The sequence below is a fragment of the Schistocerca cancellata genome, chromosome 9 (assembly GCF_023864275.1).
Source record: "Schistocerca cancellata isolate TAMUIC-IGC-003103 chromosome 9, iqSchCanc2.1, whole genome shotgun sequence".
In the NCBI taxonomy this organism is placed as follows: Eukaryota; Metazoa; Arthropoda; class Insecta; order Orthoptera; family Acrididae; genus Schistocerca; species Schistocerca cancellata.
In genome coordinates this window covers 178,717,902-178,739,143 of record NC_064634.1, presented here as the reverse complement: position 1 = coordinate 178,739,143, position 21,242 = coordinate 178,717,902, and the positions used below count along the sequence as shown (strand labels likewise).

The 21,242-nt window shown below is 41.2% G+C and overlaps 1 protein-coding gene across 1 annotated transcript; it reads left to right on the top strand.

Moving 5' to 3' along the window:
- Positions 1 to 2,989: 2,989 nt before the first annotated feature.
- LOC126101271 (piggyBac transposable element-derived protein 4-like) lies at positions 2,990 to 18,561 on the top strand. The gene is made up of 2 exons (XM_049911955.1): positions 2,990 to 4,611; positions 18,411 to 18,561. The coding sequence occupies exons 1-2, from the start codon at positions 2,990 to 2,992 to the stop codon at positions 18,559 to 18,561; spliced, it is 1,773 nt and encodes a 590-aa protein (XP_049767912.1).
- Positions 18,562 to 21,242: the final 2,681 nt, after the last annotated feature.

Sequence of the window (21,242 nt, the reverse complement as noted above, 5' to 3'; positions counted from 1 at the left end):
GATTTTCCTTCACGTTTTTCTTGTTTGTGTTTTATGTCCCATTAGGACACAGTAAAGGCCAATTTACGCCGGCTATCATGGTACCATCACCTCACACCACTATCACATCAAGGTGTATTCACACCACCCATCACATCAAGGCCAACAAGTCAATTCAAGTCACGTGATTTCACCTCACACCACTATCACATCAAGGTGTATTCACACCACCCATCACATCAAGGCCAACAAGTCAATTCAAGTCACGTGATTTCAACTCGCATGGCTGTCCTCACTGATTTTTTTGCGAGAATTGCGATCTTTTCAACTGTTTCTACGTGCAAAGTGCATATACACAATATGGGAGCTTGTATAATATGTGGATGCCGGAGTGCACATTTGTACAAAAATGACATTTATTAGACTTAAAATGGTTTGTAGCTTGCAGGGATAGCTTTTATGTTACAGTAGGAAGACGGAAGATCAAAACGACTGAAAAAAGAGTGTGGGTACAGAAGGGGCATTTCACACACTATAAAATGAACTCGTGGAAAAGGAATCTTCATCTTATATTTTGAGAGCCTGAAGCATCAGTTTTCACATTTGTTACAACAAATTGGACTCAGAATTACTAAAAGGAACGATATGTTCTGAGCTGCCATCAAACTCTGTCAAAAATTGGTGAGAATTACTGAAAGGAGCACGGTATTATGAACTGGCATCACAGTCTGTCAAAAACTGGTTTAAGTTTCGTTGCAAGCCCAGTGAACTTTTTTGAGCGAGAGTCATACCTCTTTCAATACCTTTCCCTTCAAGATTTATAGGTTTTCTTTACATATCGCATTTGGCTTTTAATATTACAAATGCCTTGTTTCTATTGGTGTTACCTAGAGAAGTCACATAAATATTGATCACTGATGCTTGCAAAGCTGTTTCACAAACAATACGGAACTCTACTTAATAATAAATAAGCTTGCCACAAACACATAGTTAAACAAACAACTTGCAGTGTCTGAAGGTTGCAGTTCATTTCTGTATGAAACACTAATAATAATAATAATAATGGCGTGTGACGAGGGCCTCCCGTCGGGTAGACCGCTCGCTTGGTGCAAGTCTTTCGATTTGACGCTACTTCGGCGACTTGCGCGTCCATGGGGATGAAATGATGATGATGAGGACAACACAACACCCAGTCCCTGAGCGGAGAAAATCTCCGACACAGCCGGGAATCGAACCCGGGCCCTTAGGATTGACAGTCTGTCGCGCTGACTTTTTTTTTGCATTTTGTTCGTTATTGATCGTTGTGTTTGGTCATTGCGGACGTCGCAAGACATCCTGTTCAAGTTCGGTGGTTGATCCTTCCACTCAGTTTTTTATTACAGAGGCCAACCGGCTCTCTGATCGAACACGCTGAGCTACCGTGATGGCTATTCAGCTACCGGGGGCGGACTGTATGAAACATTACAAATGCCTGACAATGTTAAAATAAATTTCACCAACTAATCAATCTGATTCTACCCACAATTTTTTTTTCACTTCACAAGTTGCAGCTGTATTGTAATCCTTTTCATTGTAAAATATTAACTGCAGTATCGGAATGTTAAAAATCCACTTTCTAAATGTAGTAGAAGGCAAGGAATTTAGTATGCTCATGCTATACAAGTCAGACTGCTACCTCACAGCTTGAATTAGTATTTTGTTATTTATTATAAATTTTAACACGTTCGCTGCGGCTGACGCTTATAAGCGTTTCCGCGATCAACACGCCAGAGCGGCTGACGCTCATAAGCGTTTCCGCGATCAACACGCCAGAGCGGCTGACGCTCATAAGCGTTGCCGCGATCAGCAAGCCAGTGCGGGTAACACTTATAAGCGGTGCGCTCGCTAGCTGAGTTCTCACTAGGGGAGGTCGCCAACTGGGACACGCCGATTTCGTCCGAATTGTTTCTAGAAAGAGGTGGGACTCCACATAACGTGCCCGAAATATTTCGCCTGAGTTGGCCATAGGAAAGGAGAACATGCTCTCGAAAGTTGTTCCGATAGCACTATAGGAGGCTATACCCTATTTAGCGCTCTGTTCGTCGTTATTGGCGTAGAGTCATGGTCAAGCGCATTGCTCACGAAACAGGCGCCTTGGGATCAATCCCAGGTCCGTCCTGATTTTGTTTTCTCATTTCTATTTTACTCCGTATCTTCAGAGTGTTCGGTTATTTACGGTAGATGTATATTTCTATCGTCAAGTCAAAAATCTAATTAAAAGATTACAAAGTGCCCCTGAATAACTCCAACAACAGCGAGAGGTATCATCAAGAGAAGATGCAATTAAAATACATTCGACCGTGCTGCATCAATTCAGTGCTCTTGTGGACACCCCTATGATCTAGTACGCTTGGTTTGCATCCAAACTATTAGAGGAAACACCTTAGTTTTAAAACTTGAATTAAGTGTGCTTTCCAATGAAGCATGTTGCAGAGAAATGTAACTGCTCAAACAATGCCTTCATAAAATGTGCCTAGAGTGAAACATATATGTTTCACATGTTTCTATGATATGTCACCATAAAAATGGCAAAACGTCTACTGTAGTAATGAATAAAAAGTAGCGCACGTAATCACAAGAATCGTTAAAATCTTTATTTTCATTAAACCTTTCGCCTAGTTATATAAATATACTACTTGAATGTATTTAAATTCTACGGTAAATAGTTGAACAATCTGACGAAACCAAGGAAAATAAGAATGACAACAATTGCAAAAAATTAGGAAGCACCTGGGATTGATTCCAGGTCGACTGTTTCGTGAGCAATGCGCTTGACCATTACGCTACGCCGTCAACATGTTCGCTGCGGCTGACGCATATAAGTGGCGCGTTCACTAGCAGAGTTCTCAGTTTAGTTTGTTCGGCTGTGCACTCGTGTTAGTTCAAGTAACCAACGACATATCACGTAACGTGTTCCTGTCTGCAGTTGTGTGTTTTCGTTTTTTGTCGTCTGTGTTGTGCATTGTTTGCAATGGCGGCGACTGAACCGACACCGGGGCCTTCGAACGCGAAAAAGTGTAGGAAGAGTGACCAATATACTGCCCATGAGTTACTACGTGTGTTAGAAGATAGTGATGTAGAGTTCAGAGAGGACGAACCAGATGAGGGTGACTGGCATTTGGAGACTGCAGAAACAGACCACAGTGATGACAGTGTGGAAGCAGAACTGTCCCGTATGTTTCGTGACAGTTCGGAATCGGACGATACGGGCGACGATGATGAGGAAATCGCCGACGATAAAGAACCAGCGCTCGCAGAGGTAAGCAAACCAGGTGTTACGTGGCATGAAGAACCACATGGGATGCAGTATCACCCGTTTACGAAAGCAGAATGTTTGCTGATGAAGCCTGCTGGCAATACGCCAATGGATTTCTTTAGGCTACTGGTTACAGATGACATACTGCAGCTCATAGTTGACGAAACAAATGATAACGCACGGAATATATTTGCGAGCGCAAATACACAAGAGGGCTCTAGAATTAGTAATTGGAAACCCGTAAGTATAGAAGAAATACGTGTCTTCCTGGGGATTTCATTACATATGGGTAATGTCAAATGTGCCCGACTACAAGACTACTGGAAGAGGGATCCGCTGTTCGAAAATAAAGGAATAACGATGAGTATGAGCAGAGACAGATATTTGCTGATCTTACGCGCATTGCATTTTGCAAAAAATCCAGAGTCAGGAGAACCGAAACCAAATGATCGACTGTATAAGATACGCCCTATATTGAATTATTTCAACAACAAAATGTGTAATGTGTATTATCCAGGTAGGGATCTCTCTTTAGATGAATCAATGATTCTTTGGAGGGGACGATTGTCATTTAGACAATACATAAAAAACAAACGAAATAAGTATGGCATCAAATTGTACATGCTAAATAACCCAGACGGCTTCATCAATAAATGCGCTGTGTACACGGGGATGCGTGGTGATATGGGGGGAAAAGGGCATGCTGAAAAGATAGTATTGCATTTGTTAGAAGAGAAGGTGAATGTTGGCCATCACATTTACATGGACAATTTTTACAACAGCTTTGCCTTAGCTAAAACCCTGTTGAATGCAAAAACACATTGCACCGGGACACTAAGGGTAAATAGGAAAAATACCCCTAAAGACGTGGTATGCGCCAAGCTGGGGAAAGGGGACACCATAGCACGATATTCGGACGGGGTAATGATCGGCAAATGGAAGGATAGACGAGAGGTCTCCTATATTTCCACAGAATACCCCAATACAATGGAACGTGTGCAGAATGCACGCCAGCAAATAGTCGCGAAACCACTGCCAATTATCAGATATAATAGTTGTATGTCTGGGACCGATAGGCAGGACCAGATGTCTTATTATTTATGTGAACGAAAGACAATCCGCTGGCCAAAGAAACTATTCTTCCATGTAGTTGACATGCTAATGTTCAATGCACATTACCTATATAATAAATACTCAGGGCATAATATGACTTTGTGTGATTATAGAATACAAATAATAAAGGGACTACTTCCACCAATGGACGTTACAAAGGGTGTGCGTAACAAATGTAAAGACACACATGTTGTGCAAAAGCGGGACGCAACGGAAGGGACGAAGCAAGTTATGCGGAAGCGATGTAAAACGTGCGCGGCACGGGGCAAGCGTACGGATACACCATACGTGTGTATAACGTGTCCAAACCAACCTGGATTCTGTTTGAACTGCTGCACAATTACACATCCATAATGTAATGGGACGTCGTATCTACAGAGGAAGATCTGTTTGTGTTTGATTTGTAAAGTGTTTGTTTTATTTGATAGCCATGTAAATATAGTTACATTGGTTGCTCAGAATATGATGTTTCTGTACAGTACCGTATGTGGACGTATTTGTGGTTTGCTATACAAACATCACCTCTACACCTTGAAAACGTATTTGTTACTAGCTGCAGTGCCCGGCGTTGCCCGGGTGTGTATTCATTCCTGTCTTATTTTAGTCCATCTGCTTCTTCTCTCTCTGTCCATCGCCTCCTGTTCTATCGCTATCTATTTTCCATTCATCTCAGTTCCGTTTTCACACAGGTCAATCTTCATGACATAATATTTCCTGTACTATGTGTCCCACAATAATATAATTTTCCATGTTCCCCGGGAAGAATATTAGGAAACTGCAAAATGCGTTGCGAATGGAATTGGTATTACAGACGTAATACATTACAACCACATGCATAGTGGGACGGATTTTCGTGCGTTTCATAGTTTTGACGTCATATCTCCTGTACTACGTGTCATACTATGATATAATTTCAAAGCTACATTTAGTGGTATATATGCATATCCTCTGCAAAATTCTTCGCGAATAGCTTTAGTAGTAATGACATAATAAATAGAAATCACAAACCTGATGTTGCGGTTATTCACGAACAGAATTGTTTATGACGTCATATCTCCTGAACTATATATCGTAAGTAGGTTTTGCTACCATAGCAAATGATTCATTACCTTAGAGAAGATTGGTACCAAATTTGATTGCAATCGGTGTACTAGTTTAGGAGCAGATGTGGAATATCGTCACATGATGCGGCCGTTTTTGACGAATTACATTGTTCATGACGTCATATCTCCTGACGTATGTGTCGTATGTGGTTCTTACCCCTACAGTGATAGTTTTCCGATAATAGGAATATGTGTACCAAGTTTCGTTGAAATCGGTCCAGTAGGAGGAGATGTGGAACATACATACATACACATACAGTCATTTCTAAAATATGTATATATTTGTGATTGGGTTTCCATAGCACCACATTGCAGACGAGTCCTGTTTCTTTTTCTTCGTTTTATACATCTTTTGGTGTTTTCCGACTAATTCTTTTTCAATGGAGTGGATTTGTCACTTGTGTGAATTGCATTTTCTGTCCAGTTAGCAATACAATAAATAAATAAGGGGCTTTGTTAGAATTGTTTGCAATAAATGCATGTAACGCTTATAAGCGACAGACAGCAGGCAGCATTTATCACATGATCGGCATGCAGCTAAAGTGTACTTGTATTTCTATATCTAGCACCTCTTCCGCAGACGTTATATTCGTTGCCAATATTACGTTCGTGCACAACATGAATTTGTCGCAAAACTAGACATTAGTCTTGCGATCAAAATTTAGGCGTGTTCATAATTTGTATTCAGCCAGGTATGGATTACGAAATATAAATTCCAGCAGTATCTTATTATAACTTGCAACTGCTGACTTCCCTTGCAGAACAAAGTTTTATTCATCCATAAGAATTATGAAACGATACAGTGGCGAGCTAAGTCGGTAACTATGTAAAGTTATTTCCTCGAAATAAAAATCATAGAAGGCCGTGCGGCTGCAAAGAGAAGTGATTGCAGCGCTCCTGGCAGCTGGCCCCGAACTGTTTTGACTGAGTGGAACGCTGCGCCTCTGGTAGCCAGCGTACGAACTCCAAACGAATCAGCTGGCGGCATCTAGTTTATTCGCCACAAACTTACAGGTTTCGCAGGGCTATGATTTCAGCTCTCAGCGCACGTGCGCTTACAAGCGTCCGCCTCGCGCGTTAGCGGCTCGCACTGGCGACCGCAGCGAACGTGTTAAGAAAGTATATAACGAAACAAAACTACTTATGACAAATGACAATCAACAAACAACTGACATCAACTATGAAAACCACGATGAAAAGAAATATGGAGACCTGCGCATAGCCGTGCATTGGCAGAAATGAGCTTGGGGGTCACATGTTCAATAACGGACAGATGTCATCAACCATCAAAATTTTCTTCCCTAGAAACCTTGCCAGTGATGTGATGTGACGTGACGTGGTGGGACAGGATAGTCAATGTGGATGCTGCCATTTTAAATGCATTTCAGAATGTTCTGATGGGATGAGATGTGGTGCGATGGCCAGTGTGAATTGGCCTTAACTCTTTCTTTCATCGTTCGCAAGAACAAACACGCAAATGGCTCAAGAACATTGCAGTAGCTCTAAGATGGTCACACAGCAATTTTTGTACGTCTTAAAAGAATGAAATTTCTTAACGCAAGACATATCGATTTTAATTAATTATTTATCCTTCTTGCAATTTCAGTTCCAACCTCCTATGAAGTTTTCATCAGCCTAGGTAATTTTATAACTCACTTTACATACGATTTATGTATTTTTTACATCATTCTGTCGAATTTTCATGTCATTTTAGTATTAATTTTCCAGGTATTTGTAAGTCATAAAAATTCAAATCGTAGGTTACAGGTCTTCTCTCATAATTGCAAACGAAACGAATTCTTGCTTCAGGTGGCTGCGCCCACTGGCACCCCCTGCGGGCGCTCCTCTCCTGCCACCACTCATGCGCAGGAACAGAATTTACGTTCCCTATTGCCATCTGTATTTAGTGTTAATCCACGTGAAAGTGTCCGAACATTATCTAACTGTTTGAAAATCTTGTAATGGTGGTGGAATGAAGGCACCAGACTGGTATTCACGCCCCAGTAGTCGACTATGGGAAATCACCTAAAAATAAAGTTCAGGCTGGCCTTTACAGACCCCCAACCATTAATCCATTAGGTGTATTCAATCCGGGGTCAGCACGACTCCCCAAAATCCCAGAAGTTGCATGTAAACGCATGCAGATAACCAGAGGGGTGCAGTTTGAGTAAGACGTGAACCATTAAAATCTTTTTGGGTTTCATGCCAAGTCAGTCCGCAGTACACCAACGATGTTTCGGAGGGCATCTTCTGTCTTTACATTTTCTGCCGAAGCGCCATCGACATGGCATGAAAACCTTCATTCACAAAATGTGACCCATTTTTATATAAATCTCCTTCTATGTGAATTTCGTCTGAATAGAATGATTAACAGTTTTTTTTATTGTAAAACAATATTTGCTACGGAACTGCAAGTCATGATTTTCCTTTTTTTTCAGCATGACACATTTCTGGAAATAATTCCTGCTACTGCATTATTCTGGATTTCTCCTATGCTTAAACTCACACATATTACACATCAATTACATGCTAACTGACAGTCCACATCTTAGAGGATAACAAAAAGTCTTAAAGCCACCAGAATATTGCAGCAATTGACAAATTGTAAAACTCGCACATAAAATGACAAAATACATAAAAAACAAACTTGATAGTGTGGAAATTGTTTCCAGAAACGTGTTCTGTTCCAAATAAATGAAGGAAAATCGTGACTGGCAACAGCAAATATTATTTTACAACAAATAAAACAATTGTTTTTACACTCACAGACATCAGTAAGTCACTTCTAGTGTATAAACAAATGTTTGTGTTTTCTTTTTTTTTTAATTAATTAACGGCTAAATCTGCTGATGGCTCTATGTGTGTTGATATATATTAGCATATTAGCGTTCTAATGTACAGGGTGATTATAACTACACTTGCAAAACGCTGTAGAAATAACACCACTGGTCAGAATGACAACCTGTTTGCACCGGAAAATTGTCGGAGAAGGGGGGGGATATGTATGCATCAGTAGACGGTACTGTATGTGTCAGAATACGTAAATGAAAACACCTGTCATGTGCACGACCCACTGAAGTTGGTATAAACATGTCTGGTATATGGCATTTCCTCCTTTCGCATCTGTAATGTTCGCCATGACTGTCTTAATGTAGGATCGCTCTCTGCTTGTAAAGCTGTATTACAAGAATGATGACTGTGCACATGTCGCTCTATAGAATTTCTGGACACTGAAGGGTTTGAAAAAAGGCGTTGGTCCAATGGGACTGGAGAAAACGATTCGGAAATCCTAAAAGACGGGTTCTTTTGGCGTGCAACCTTGGACATAACATTGAGCATGGTGTGTAAAATCCTATGAAACATCCTTCTTTGCTATCCATTCAAAATTACCCATATGCACGAGTTGCTTCCTGTTGACCTGCCAGCAAGAGAGACCTTTGCTTTAGAATTTCTTGCTCGCATGGAAGTGGACAATGATTGGCTGTGGAAGATTTTGTAGACAGACGAAGCCCACTTCCGTCTGACAGGGTAAATCTTTACACAGAATTGTCGAATATGGGCAGCAGAATATCCACACGCAAATCAACCAGTTCCACTTCATCCTGAAAAGGTCACTGTTTTTATAATAGGGCCATATTTTTTCGAAGAGACAGGTGCTTCCGGTCCTGTTATCTGTACCATCACTGGTAAGCACTACGAGTGTCTTTTGCGAAGCCACGTCATTCCAGCTCTGCAACAGTTATGCAAGATGGCTCACCTCCTCACATTGCAAATCCAGTTAAGCAGCTGCTGAAGCGCCATTTCGGAAATGCTAGAATTATCAGCCACGATTTCCATACAGCCTGGCCGCCCGGATCACCTAATCTTAATATGTGTGACTTCTGGCTGTGGGGCTATCTAAAAGATGTTGTGTTCAGTTTCCCGATTGCAAACTTAGCTGCACTGAAGACACGCATTGCACAACACATTCTGAATGTGAGCCCGGAGACACTTCGATCAGTTATGGAACACACTGTTTCTCGATTTCAACTTGCTGCAGAAAATGGTGGACAGCATATTGAATATGTTTTGCGCCAGTTACAAGGAAATTAATAATCCGATTCAATTGTGATTGATGCTTTTTATGCGGTTTTTGGCCTCAGGACAATTAAAAACCTATGTGAGTGATGCTTTTTATTAGGTTTTTGACCTAAGGACAACTAAAGACCGATTTTTTCCATCAGATGTGATATGACATTGCTGTGGTGGATGGACTTGCGTAACTAATAGTATCACATCTGTACACCTGTACACCTATGCCACTGAGTAGTTCGTTTGTTTAAGGTCAAACATACACTTTAGGCATTGTTGTATGATTCATTTGTCATTTGTAGTCGACTACTATTAAATTATGATGCTTACAGCGCCATCTGCTGCTGCATTTTGTAACTATTTATTTTTCTTCTGCCTTACATTTTCCCCCTTCTCCCATAATATTCCGTTGCTATTTGACGTCATTCTGACCAGTGGTGGTATTTCTACAGTAGTTTGAAAATTTTGATTATAATCACCTTGTATATGTGTACTATGCGTTTGTGTCCTGAGTGAGGTGATACAGTGGATAAGATACCGGAGTTTCACACAGTAGAACTGTGATTCAAATCCCCATCTGTCCATCCAAATTTAGGTTATCCATGGATCGTATAAATTCCCTAAGGCAGACGCTGATTATGTAGTATTGAAAAGGATATGGCGGAATTCCTTCTAAAGTCTTCCACCATCCCGAAGATGTGCTCTAACGACCTCATCATCAATGGGATGGCAATCCCTAAATTACTATGGTTTTGTGTGTTGTGTAACTGAAGAAGAAACCTACCCAGCCCAAACCTGCACTATGTGATCAAACGTATCCAGACGCCTGGCTGAAAATGACTTACAAGTTCGTGGCGCGCTCCATTGGTAACGCTGGAATTCAATATGGTGTTGGCCTACCTTTATCCTTGATAACAGCTTCCACTCTCGCAGCCATACGTTCAATCAGGTACTGGAAGGTTTCTTGGGGAATGGCAGCCCATTCTTCACAGAGTGGTAACGCTGGAATTCAGTATGGTGTTGACCTACCTTTATCCTTGATAACAGCTTCCACTCTCGCAGCCATACGTTCAATCAGGTACTGGAAGGTTTCTTGGGGAATGGCAGCCCATTATTCACAGAGTGCTGCACTGAGTAGAGGTATCGATGTCAGTCGGTGAGGCCTGGCACGAAGTCAGCGTTCCAAAACATCCCAAAGGTGTTCTATAGGATTCAGGTCAGGACTTTATGCAGGACACTCCATTACAGGGATGTTACTGTCCTGTCGTGTAACCACTCCACAAACAGGCCGTGCATTATGAACAAGTGCTCGATCGTGTTGAAAGATGCAATCGCCATCCCCAAATTGCTCTTCATCAGTGGGAAGCAAGAAGGTGCTTAAAACATTAATGTGGGTCTGTGCTGTGATAGTGCCACGCAAAGTAACAAGGGGCGCAAGTCCCCTCCACGAAAAACACGTCCACACCATAACACCACCGCCTCTGAATTTTACTGTTGGCACTACACATACTGGCAGATGACGTACACCAGGCATTCGCCATACCAACACCCTGCCGTCGGATCACCACATTGTGTACCGTGTTCGTCACTCCACACAACGTTTTTGAACTGTTCAATTGTCCAATGTTTATGCTCCTTACACCAATCGAGGCGTCATTTGGCACTTACCGGCGTGATGTGTGGGTTATGAGCAGCCGCTCAACCATGAATCCAAGTTTTCTTACCTTCTGCCAAACTGTCATAGTACTTGCAGTGGATCCTGATCCAGTTTGGAATTCCGGTGTGATGGTCTGGATAGATGTCTACCTATTTCACATTATGACCCTCCTCAATTGTGGGCAGTCTCTGTCACTCAACAGACGAGGTCGGCCTGTACACTTTCGTGCTATATGTGACCATTCAGGTTTCCACTTCACTATCACGTCAGGAACAGTGGACCCAGGGATGTTTAGTAGCGTGGAAATCTCGCGTACAGACGTATGACACAAGTGACACCCAATCACCTGACCACGTTCGAAGTTCGTGAGTTCTGCATAGTGCCCCATTCTGCTCTCTCACAATGTCTAATGAGTACTGAGGTCGTTGATATGGAGTACTTGGCAGTAGGTGGCAGCACAATGCACCTAATATGAAAAACATATGTTTTTGGGGGTGTCCGGATACTTTTCATCACATAGTGTAGGTGAATGAATGCACTGCCTAAAACCACATTGTGACTGACAATCAGAACTGATTTGGAACATCTAAGGGCCAAATGGCAACAGCACTCATATCAATGACCTGACTGTCTCGACATGTTACTCCATAACCATCTCAGCTGATTAACAATTTCCTCCTTGGGAAGAGACACCAAACACAGGGTGGCACAGACCTATATACACACATCAAAAAAGTTTTGCATCACCTCGCTTCCGAGAGTTCTGGAACCTGTACAGAAAACTGGAATAGAGATCAACATAAACATCAGTTTAATCCCTTTTTATTGCTAATAAAAACCACACATTGCGTGTTGTACCACCATACAGCAAGATCTCCAGAGGTGGTGGTCCAGACTGCTGTACACACCTCTAATACCCAGTAGCACATCCTCTTGCATCGATACATGCCTGTATTCGTCGTGGCATACTATCCACAAGTTCATCAAGGCACTGTTGGCCGAGATGTCCCACTCCTCAACGGCAATACTGCATAGATCCATCAGAGTGGTTGGTGGGTCACGTCGTCCATAAACAGGGCTTTTCAATCTATCCCAGGCATGTTCGGTAGGATTCATGTCTAGAGAACATGCTGGCCACTCTAGTCGAGCGATGTCGTTATCCTGAAGGAAGTCATTCACAAGTCGTGCACAATGGGTCCGCGAATTGTCGTCTATGAAGACGAATGCCTCGCCAATATGCTGCCGATATGGTTGGACTATCGGTCGGAGGATAGCATTCAACTATCGTACAGCCGTTACGGCACCTTCTATGACCACCAGTGGCATATGTCGGCCCCACATAATGCCACCCCTAAACAGCAGGGACCCTCCACCTTGCTGCACTCGCTGGACAGTGTGTCTAAGGCGTTCAGCCTGACCTGGTTGCCTCCAAATACGTCTACAATGATTGTCTGGTTGAAGGCATATGCGGCACCCATCGGTGAAGAGAATGTGATGCCATTCCTGAGGGGTCCATTTGGCATGTTGTTGGGCCCATCTGCACCGTGCTGCATGGTGTCGTGGTTGCAAGGATGGACCTATGGACATCGGGAGTGAAGTTGTGCGTCATGCAGCCTATTGCGCACAGTTTGAGTCGTAACACGATGTCCAGTGGCTGCACGAAACATGGTGGCATTACTGTCAGGGTTCCTCCGAGCCATAATCTGTAGGTAGCGGTCATCCACTACAGTAGTACCCCTTGGGCGGCCTGAGTGAGGCATCTCATCAACAGTTCCTGTCTCTCTGTATCTTCATGTCCGAAGAACATTGCTTTGGTTCACTCCAAGACGCCTGGACACTTCCGTTGTGGAGAGCCCTTTCTGGCACAAAGTAACAATGCGGACATGATCGAATCATGATATTGACCATCTAGGTATGATTGAACTACAGACAACATGAGCCGTGCACCTCCTTCCTAGTGGAATGACGAACTGATCGGCTGTCGGACTTCCTCTGTCTAATATGCGCTGCTCATGCATGGTAGTTTACATCTTTGGGCAGGTTTAGTGACATCTCTGAACAGTCAAAGGGACCGTGTCTGTGATAAAATATCCACAGTCAGTTCTATCTTTAGGAGTTCTGGGAACCGGGTGATGCAAAACTTTTTTTAATCTGTGTAGTTGTGTAAACAGTGTTTTTTCCTGGCTATGGGAATCAGGCAAACACAATGGTTAGTCTGAGCATCTTGACTAATTATGTTGAGCAGGTAGTGATTCTAAAACCAGTGTACGTAGCACCTTAAATTAGTGATGTGAAATTTTGATGGGCTTCACCTTCATCTATTATATGGAAGAGAAAGAATGTGTCATAAAAAATGTGATAACATATTGCTGAGAAGGGGCTCCACTAGTTCATCAGTGCTGCTCACTCCGTGCAACATGCAACTGGCCCAGGGTACAACCTTGACAATGTGCAATGTACACTGAAGTCAAAACGTTATGACCACTGCCCACCACGAGGTTGAATGCCTCCTGGTGGTGTTGCAGGCACATGATGCAGTAAGAAAAGAAATTTAAGCAGAAGAGAGATGAATGAGCAGTCATTACAGAAAAGATACGGGCTGCAAATATGAAAATCTACTGATATAAGTAGTTTTCACAAAGGGCACGTTGTTGTCACACTGTGGCTGGAAACGAGAATCTCTGAAAAGACGAAGCAGGTCATCTGTTGGCATACTGCTGTCATAAGCACTTATGAAAAGTGTTGAAGGATGGTGAAATAACGAGTAGGTCATGTGGTACTATAAGACCACGTCTTGTCACAAAACATACAGGTCAGAGGATCCCTTACTGTATAATCCAGGATATGCAGCGGTCCGTGGCAGGTCTGATAACAGATTTCACTGCTGGTGCAACCACAAGTATTTCATAGCACACCATTCAAAGACCATTGTTGAACATGGAGCTCCACATCACATGACCCCCTATGTGTTCCTGTGTTTACCCAATGACATCGTCATTTACAAGTGCAGTGGGCACAGCATCACTGTGGAACAACATAAACATGTTGTCTGTCAAGTGAATAGCATTTCTTGTTACACGAGGTTGATTAAAAGCCATCATCCAGGAAAACGACTGCACAAAACATGCACTGCCGCCACAGATGCAGGCCATTGAGGGCAGAATTATGCTACGGGGCACATTGAGTTCGGGTGGTGGTAATTGAAGCCATCAGCAGCAGTGAACTATGTGAACATTATTTTGGACCACCTACATCACTTCATGCTTGAAGTCTTCACCTAGGGCGACGACATCTTCCAGCAGGATAACTGTCCGGGTTGCAAGGTCAGAATAGTGCTACTGTGTGATGAGGGGCATTATAGTGAACTCACACTGATGTATTGGCCAGCAAATGTACCAGATCTGTACCCACTGGAACACGTATCAGGCACCAGCTGCATCCCCGTAAATCACCATCCTGTAATTTGTGGGAATTGCTTGGCCTGTGCGTAGACATCTGGTACCACATACTTCTGGAATCCTGTCAAGGACTTGTAGAACCCAATGCGAAGTAGAATGTATGTTGTACTGTGTCTGTGAACTGGAACAACATGCTAATGAACAGGTGATCATAATATTTTGCCTGATTGGCGTATATTACTCTTAGGTTTCTCACATAATATATGCGGAATATTTTTCCAACTGTTTATATCTGAAAAACATTTATTTAGTTTGGAGTTCTCAGCTTAAAAAGCCATCAGATACTGATGGCTTTGCAAGCTGAAAATCGATTAACTAAAGAAATTAATACCTTAGACTGAGTATCATATTTTCATCCTTTTCATTTATAAATATGAAGCTGTTCTATCAAATAGTAATGAAAGAATCAATTAACATAGTATTCCAATAATATTTCAGACAACACATGTCTTTCAGGAGTGCTAGTTCTGCAAGGTTCGCAGGAGAATTTCTGTAAAGTTTGGAAGGTAGGAGACGAGATTATTGGCAGAAGTAAAGCTGTGAGACCGGGCGTGAGTCGTGCTTCGGTAGCTCAGATGGTAGAGCACTTGCCCGCGAGAGGCAAAGGTCCCGAGTTCGAGTCTCAGTCGGGCACACAGTTTTAATCTGCCAGGAAGTTTCATATCAGTGCACACTCCGCTGCAGAGTGAAAATCTCGTTCTGGAGACATGTAACTCATGTTTGTGAGAAGGATTGTTTTCTTTAATTGGAATGTGTTTACATTCGCACTCAAGTGTTCTATGCTGTATTTACTTCTTGCAGTTAACATGTTCAAGACAAGACATGTAACTCATGGTTGAGAGTGGGGTTGTTTTCTTTAAAAGTGTAGATGGAGTACGTGTTTACATTCACACTCAACTTTTCTTCACAGTATTTAGACTGCTTAAAGTAAATTAAATAAGTCTCATACAACTTAAAGTCCGGTGGAAGGCTTATTTAACTAATTCCACTTTGATGCCTTATGTGACAATTTAGCAACTTGTGTATCTAAGGAGCTTGTCATTTGTCCTCATTAAAGAGAGCGTTATACAACAGCTACAAAAACTACTGTTCAATAATTCAGTAGACAAGAAGGAAAACTTGAGCTAGCCAACCAGATGTATATACACGTACATCCAAAATTCTGCAAAGTGCTAAGAGAGAGTCTCTATTTTGTGAGACACTTCACTGAGAGTCTTTGATCTGAACTTTCCCAGCAGACACTTTGTTCAAGCTCAAAGGAAACTCAAAACTTTTGGTTCTGAGCACAGTCATCAGTGAGCCATGGCTGGTACCTGCCATTCCATGTCCCGATGCTGTTGACACACCAATCATGCCTGGCAGTGACACATACTTAAGCACTCGTGTCACATTCTATATGCCAAAGGTTCAGTAATCTCTGAGTAACAATAACTAAAATTCCTGGAAAGCAACCATGAGATGTAATTATATTAATTTTTTGTAATAGTGTTTTGTGTAGGGTAATTGAAATCAATAACCATGGACCTAAATACAACATTTTGTGGAAATGAATGACTGTAACATTCTCCATTTAAATTCCAAAAGGTGGAGCATCTAACCCATTTATTAATTATAAATTTCTGTATGCCACACTCACGTGCAGTTACTTTATTATTAATAAATGTAATCAACATTCATTAATTAGTTTCAAACATGGTATGTAAACTAGCATATCCATCATTACGAATTGGTGGCCAACTAAATGTCACTACTCTGCACCCAAAAGCTTCAGGATGTCAACAGGAAGTCCATCGCAACAGCCTATTGAAAACTGTACTTACTAATAATTGGTAAGGAAGTATATCTAGAACTCTTAGGAACTTTAGTAATATCAGGAATGTTAGCCTCTCTACTTTTCTGTGATATAGATTGTTGTAATAGATTCTCTAAAATGCCAACATTTTTCATTAGCAGAAATTTGATGAATATATCCATCCAGTGTCATTGTCTCCTTCTTTCCAACTGACAATTTCCAACATGCAGTTTTAAACTTGTCTTTTTCTGTGAGCTTCTTTTTATACCTTCCTGATAGTTCTTGATGATACATTTCAATCAGTTTCTCAGTGTCTTGCAAAGTTCTGAATATTCTCTTATATTGCAGTTAGGTTCTATTTTCACTTCTCTCTGTCATTTTTAACAGCCCTTTGGTTTTCTCACAGAATTGGCTGGTCTCGCGTCCGTCGTAATTTAATTTATTGGCTGTTGTACTGAAAATAACAATCTTTTAAAGCTACGTATTTTCTGCAAAGTTGGGCGGCTGTGGAGAAAAATGTATCTTATATTAATAGCGGGCGAGTTTTTCGTTTCTGCTAATTTTTATAACTTAATTTCACCACGTAATGGCGTCGTTGGCTGCTGCGATTGTTGCACTGTAAATTACTCGAATGCAGGTTAATTCTAGGAAGGCGGACATAAAATCGGGATCGCCTCTTACAAATTAAAAGTGAACAATAATATTAAATCGATATATTATCTGCTTAATTAGTACAAATGTGCTTACATTTGCCAACACTCGCAAGATGTCCATCTACACGCAACCAAGACATTAGAAGAAGTGAAGACAACTAAAAAATTAACAAAAGAGCATATCTTGTCGCCTCTTTAGATCATTTTGTTTCGAGCGCATCTTTATATTTCTTTGCCCTAGAAACTTACACAGAGAAATTATTAACATACAGATACATGAGAAAAATACATGTTTGCCTGAGCTGCTAATGTCCACTTATTGCCGGCCGGTGTGGCCAAGCGGTTCTGGGCGCTTCAGTTTGGAACCGCGCAACCGCTACGGTAGCAGGTTCGAATCCTGCCCTGGGCATGGATGTGTGTGATGTCCTTAGGTTAGTTAGGTTTAAGTAGTTCTAAGTTCTAGGGGACTGATGACCTCAGCAGTAAAGTCCCATAGTGCTCAGAGCCATTTGAACCATTTTTTTTGTCCACTTATTCAATTTTTAAATGCCTCTTCTTTATAAATACTGTTTTTAAGTCTTTTCTTAGTATTTCACTGGGGACAGTATACTGGCTTTATTGTTGTTCTTGCAACAGCCACCAATAACTTGTACACTTACAAGTAGTACTCTACTAGATCATCACTCTTAGCTTCATGTAACTTATTGCTGACAACTTCATGGAATAATTTCTTGTTCAATTCGAAATTCTTGAGGTTTACTGAACATGCATTCTCTTGTAACTGTTTATGTCTTTTAGTCCTTAAATTTAATATTTTCTTCTTCTCCTCTTTGCTAGTTATGTGTCATTGTCAATCTGCGCTGGTATAGTGGAAATGTTATGATGTATGTTACTGCAATTGGTGATATGTCAGCATCTATATTTCAGTTTGTTCAAATGGTTCAAATGGCTCCGAGCATTATGGGACTGAACATCTAAGGTCATCAGTCTCCTAGAACTCAGAACTACTTAAACCTAGCTAACCTAAGGATATCACACAAATGCATGCCCGAGGCAGGATTCGAACCTGCGACCATAGCAGTAGCGCAGTTCCAGACTGAAGTGCCTAGAACCGCTCGGCCACACCGGCCGGCTTCAGTTTGTTATTTGGCACACAAATCTTTGGGAATCCCAGTTTTTAGATGTAAGCATGAAAGAAAATAATACAGCTGCAGCACTTTCTTGACTCAGGTATTATACATCTCACCTTTTTTCATTGTTAAAACAGCAGTTCCTATCTTATTTTGCAGGTTTGACACAGAAACCTATGACCTCGAAACAGAGCTACACATGGAGGATCCAATAAGTCTGCAGGATGCCTACAGTGTCAATGGTCAGGTGCTTGTGCTGCTCATTATGGGAACTGACAACTGCAACATCACACTTGGTATGAGATTCTGAAATATGTTAAGCATCCCATAGCTGTTTCTGTCTCTAACAATAATTTTGTATACAGTATTAGACATATGGCAACTTTTCCTATTACATCAATACACACAGTATCTATATGCTGTTCCACTGTTCATCTTTTAGCTTTATCTGTAAGAATTATAGAAACAATGTAAAATAAGATTTATTGTGTTGTAATGTACAACCTAGTAATTTATATAGTTCATAACTCATCACACAACATGTCAGAATGTTCAAGGAAAAATGAAACTATGTAGAAAAAGAGCTAGTCATCAAATACATTGTCTGTAATATAGTCCACAACAGCATTTATGGCCTCTGGGCCAGGGATGCACAGTAGATAGTTGCTAAACCAGCCAGTCAATGCTCAGTCTGTGTCCGTATTCAGAACTGTACCAACTTCTGTCATATTTAAGCATTATATCATTTTTTACTATGACTGACTGATGTCTGTGGTATTCTGTGTGTTCTGTGAAATTTCTCATAATGGCTGAAACTCCTAGATGGTGCCAAGTGTTTCCCAAATGGGCAAGGGACCTTGTTTTTGAAATTTAGTCATTCTTCAAACATGAGACACATTCATATGAGGCAGTCTGTGATGTTGCAAAAGGTGCAGGAACATAACATCGTTACTGTCTCTCCACTTTCAGCTGGACTGGCAATGCGGTAATCCTTGTGAGTGCATGGCTAGAGGCCATTAGTGCTGTCACTGACTATAGTTGAGCTTCTGAGGCTTGCGTTGCCAAAGTACATAAATTTTATTTTGCTTGGAGACTAAAAGTCAGAGCATGTCTTTGTCGTTCAAGTTTGCAAGAAAGATTACCATATTTATGTCTTGGTGGCCGTAGTGTTTATCTCCAGATAGTAGATAAGGTGTAAAGTTTGGGCTTGACTGAATTCAGCATTGTGTAGTAGCAGCATATGAACTGTGGAAAAGTCAATGATGGTGACAATATGTACTATGTTGTCTCATAGCCTTTAACCCAGTGGTCATCGTCAAAGGAGCCTCTGCTGGAAATTTCTAAGGCACATGTTCATCAGAGCATCTAGACCAGGAATGTTTTATGCAAATGGCTTGATCGCGATCCTTGAATAGAGGCTCTTAAACAGAATACCTAGAGCATGAAGTGTTACAAGAGCATCTGCTTAGCAACAACCCAGAACGTACTATACTTTTATCTTTTCTATCTGTCTTCCACAGACTTCATTCTGACCCTCCAGATTGTGTCCCTTTTACTACAGAAATGGGCACCTGTTATAAAATTACCAACTGTTGACAACTGTCTACTGGAATCCTTCAGCTGCCTTCCAGTAATGGTGTATTTTGCTACTCAGAGAAAAGCTCACTCTCCTACTGATATATTGTGTGTGAGATTCTGGCCCTTCCATCAATAAAAGTTTATAGCCTGTACTGTGTTTAAGATGGACATTCTACCTAAGTATATGGATTTCTGTGGAAGTGCTGCAGCAGTTACCTATTATTTACTGCCTTGCTTACATCTAAAAACTGGAGTCTCCCCATGTGTTTGTGGCCCAATATAACAACCTGCTCTCTTTATGAGTCTCTCTCAATAAATGAGCAAAATGATGCACTGAAATTGCATTCAGAGGAGTATGGATTTCAAGTCCCCTTTTGGCCATCTCTCTTACTTTTTCCATAGTTTCTCTAAATCAGTTAAGTTGAAAGCCAGAATGATTTCTTTGAAAATGTTACAGCCAATTTTCCTCCAGATTTGTGCTTGTGCTTCAACTCTAATTACTGCATTGTTGGTGGGATAGTAATATTTCTTTCTTCCTCTCAATGCAGACAAACTTCCTTCCCCTCAATACAGAAAAAAAAGAGAATAGAGAACAAGGGTAACACACTTTAAACTCTATTCTCTGCAGTTAATTCAGTACTGGTAGACATAGACAAAAGTCTGAGAAAGTACAAAGCTGGGAATTTAAGTCAACTGAGAGGTTTTGGGCACTGAATGAAGTGGCACAATGTTGAATCTGAAGTTTTACTCCTGAGAAATGAAAGATTAAAAACATTGTCCTGATGTTGCAGTTCAGATTTCCCGAAGTCTTCATACATCTGTTCAAGTCACTTCCTTTGCTGGTGCTCCAGCAACACTGTGGCTTTCCTAAAACTATGTCAAAGTCACCCTACATTTCCAGTGACCTCAATGTTGATGCTGAATTGAACATTAACATTCTTTGATTACAAAAAAAAAAAAAAAAAAAAAAAAAAAAAAAAAAAAAAAAAAAAAAAAAAAAAAAAAAAAAAAAGGCTGTTAGTATTTCTACCAGTCAACTAAGCAAAAGGGTACGATCATAGGCAATTTGTGCAGTTCACTAAGAGAAAAAAAAATTCAAATTTGGCTTTGTTCTACACGGAAAGAGCTTTTAATCATGTGCTCTGCAAACTGACACGTTGGTCATGAAGCACCTGTCAGTTGGATAAGGGCGAACTACAATGACAACAGTGCCCACTGTAATGCCCTGCAATATCCCATAACAGCTTACTCATAGCAGTAGACACCCACCTATGTACAGTCCTGTCTTTCATTGGCATGATCACCCAATAGCAGTACTGAGGGGTTCTACAAATTTTGCCATATGCTGAAAATACCACAGTTGTGGCAACCACCCAACAATATGCAGAGGAAGAATTAACAGTTGACACTCCA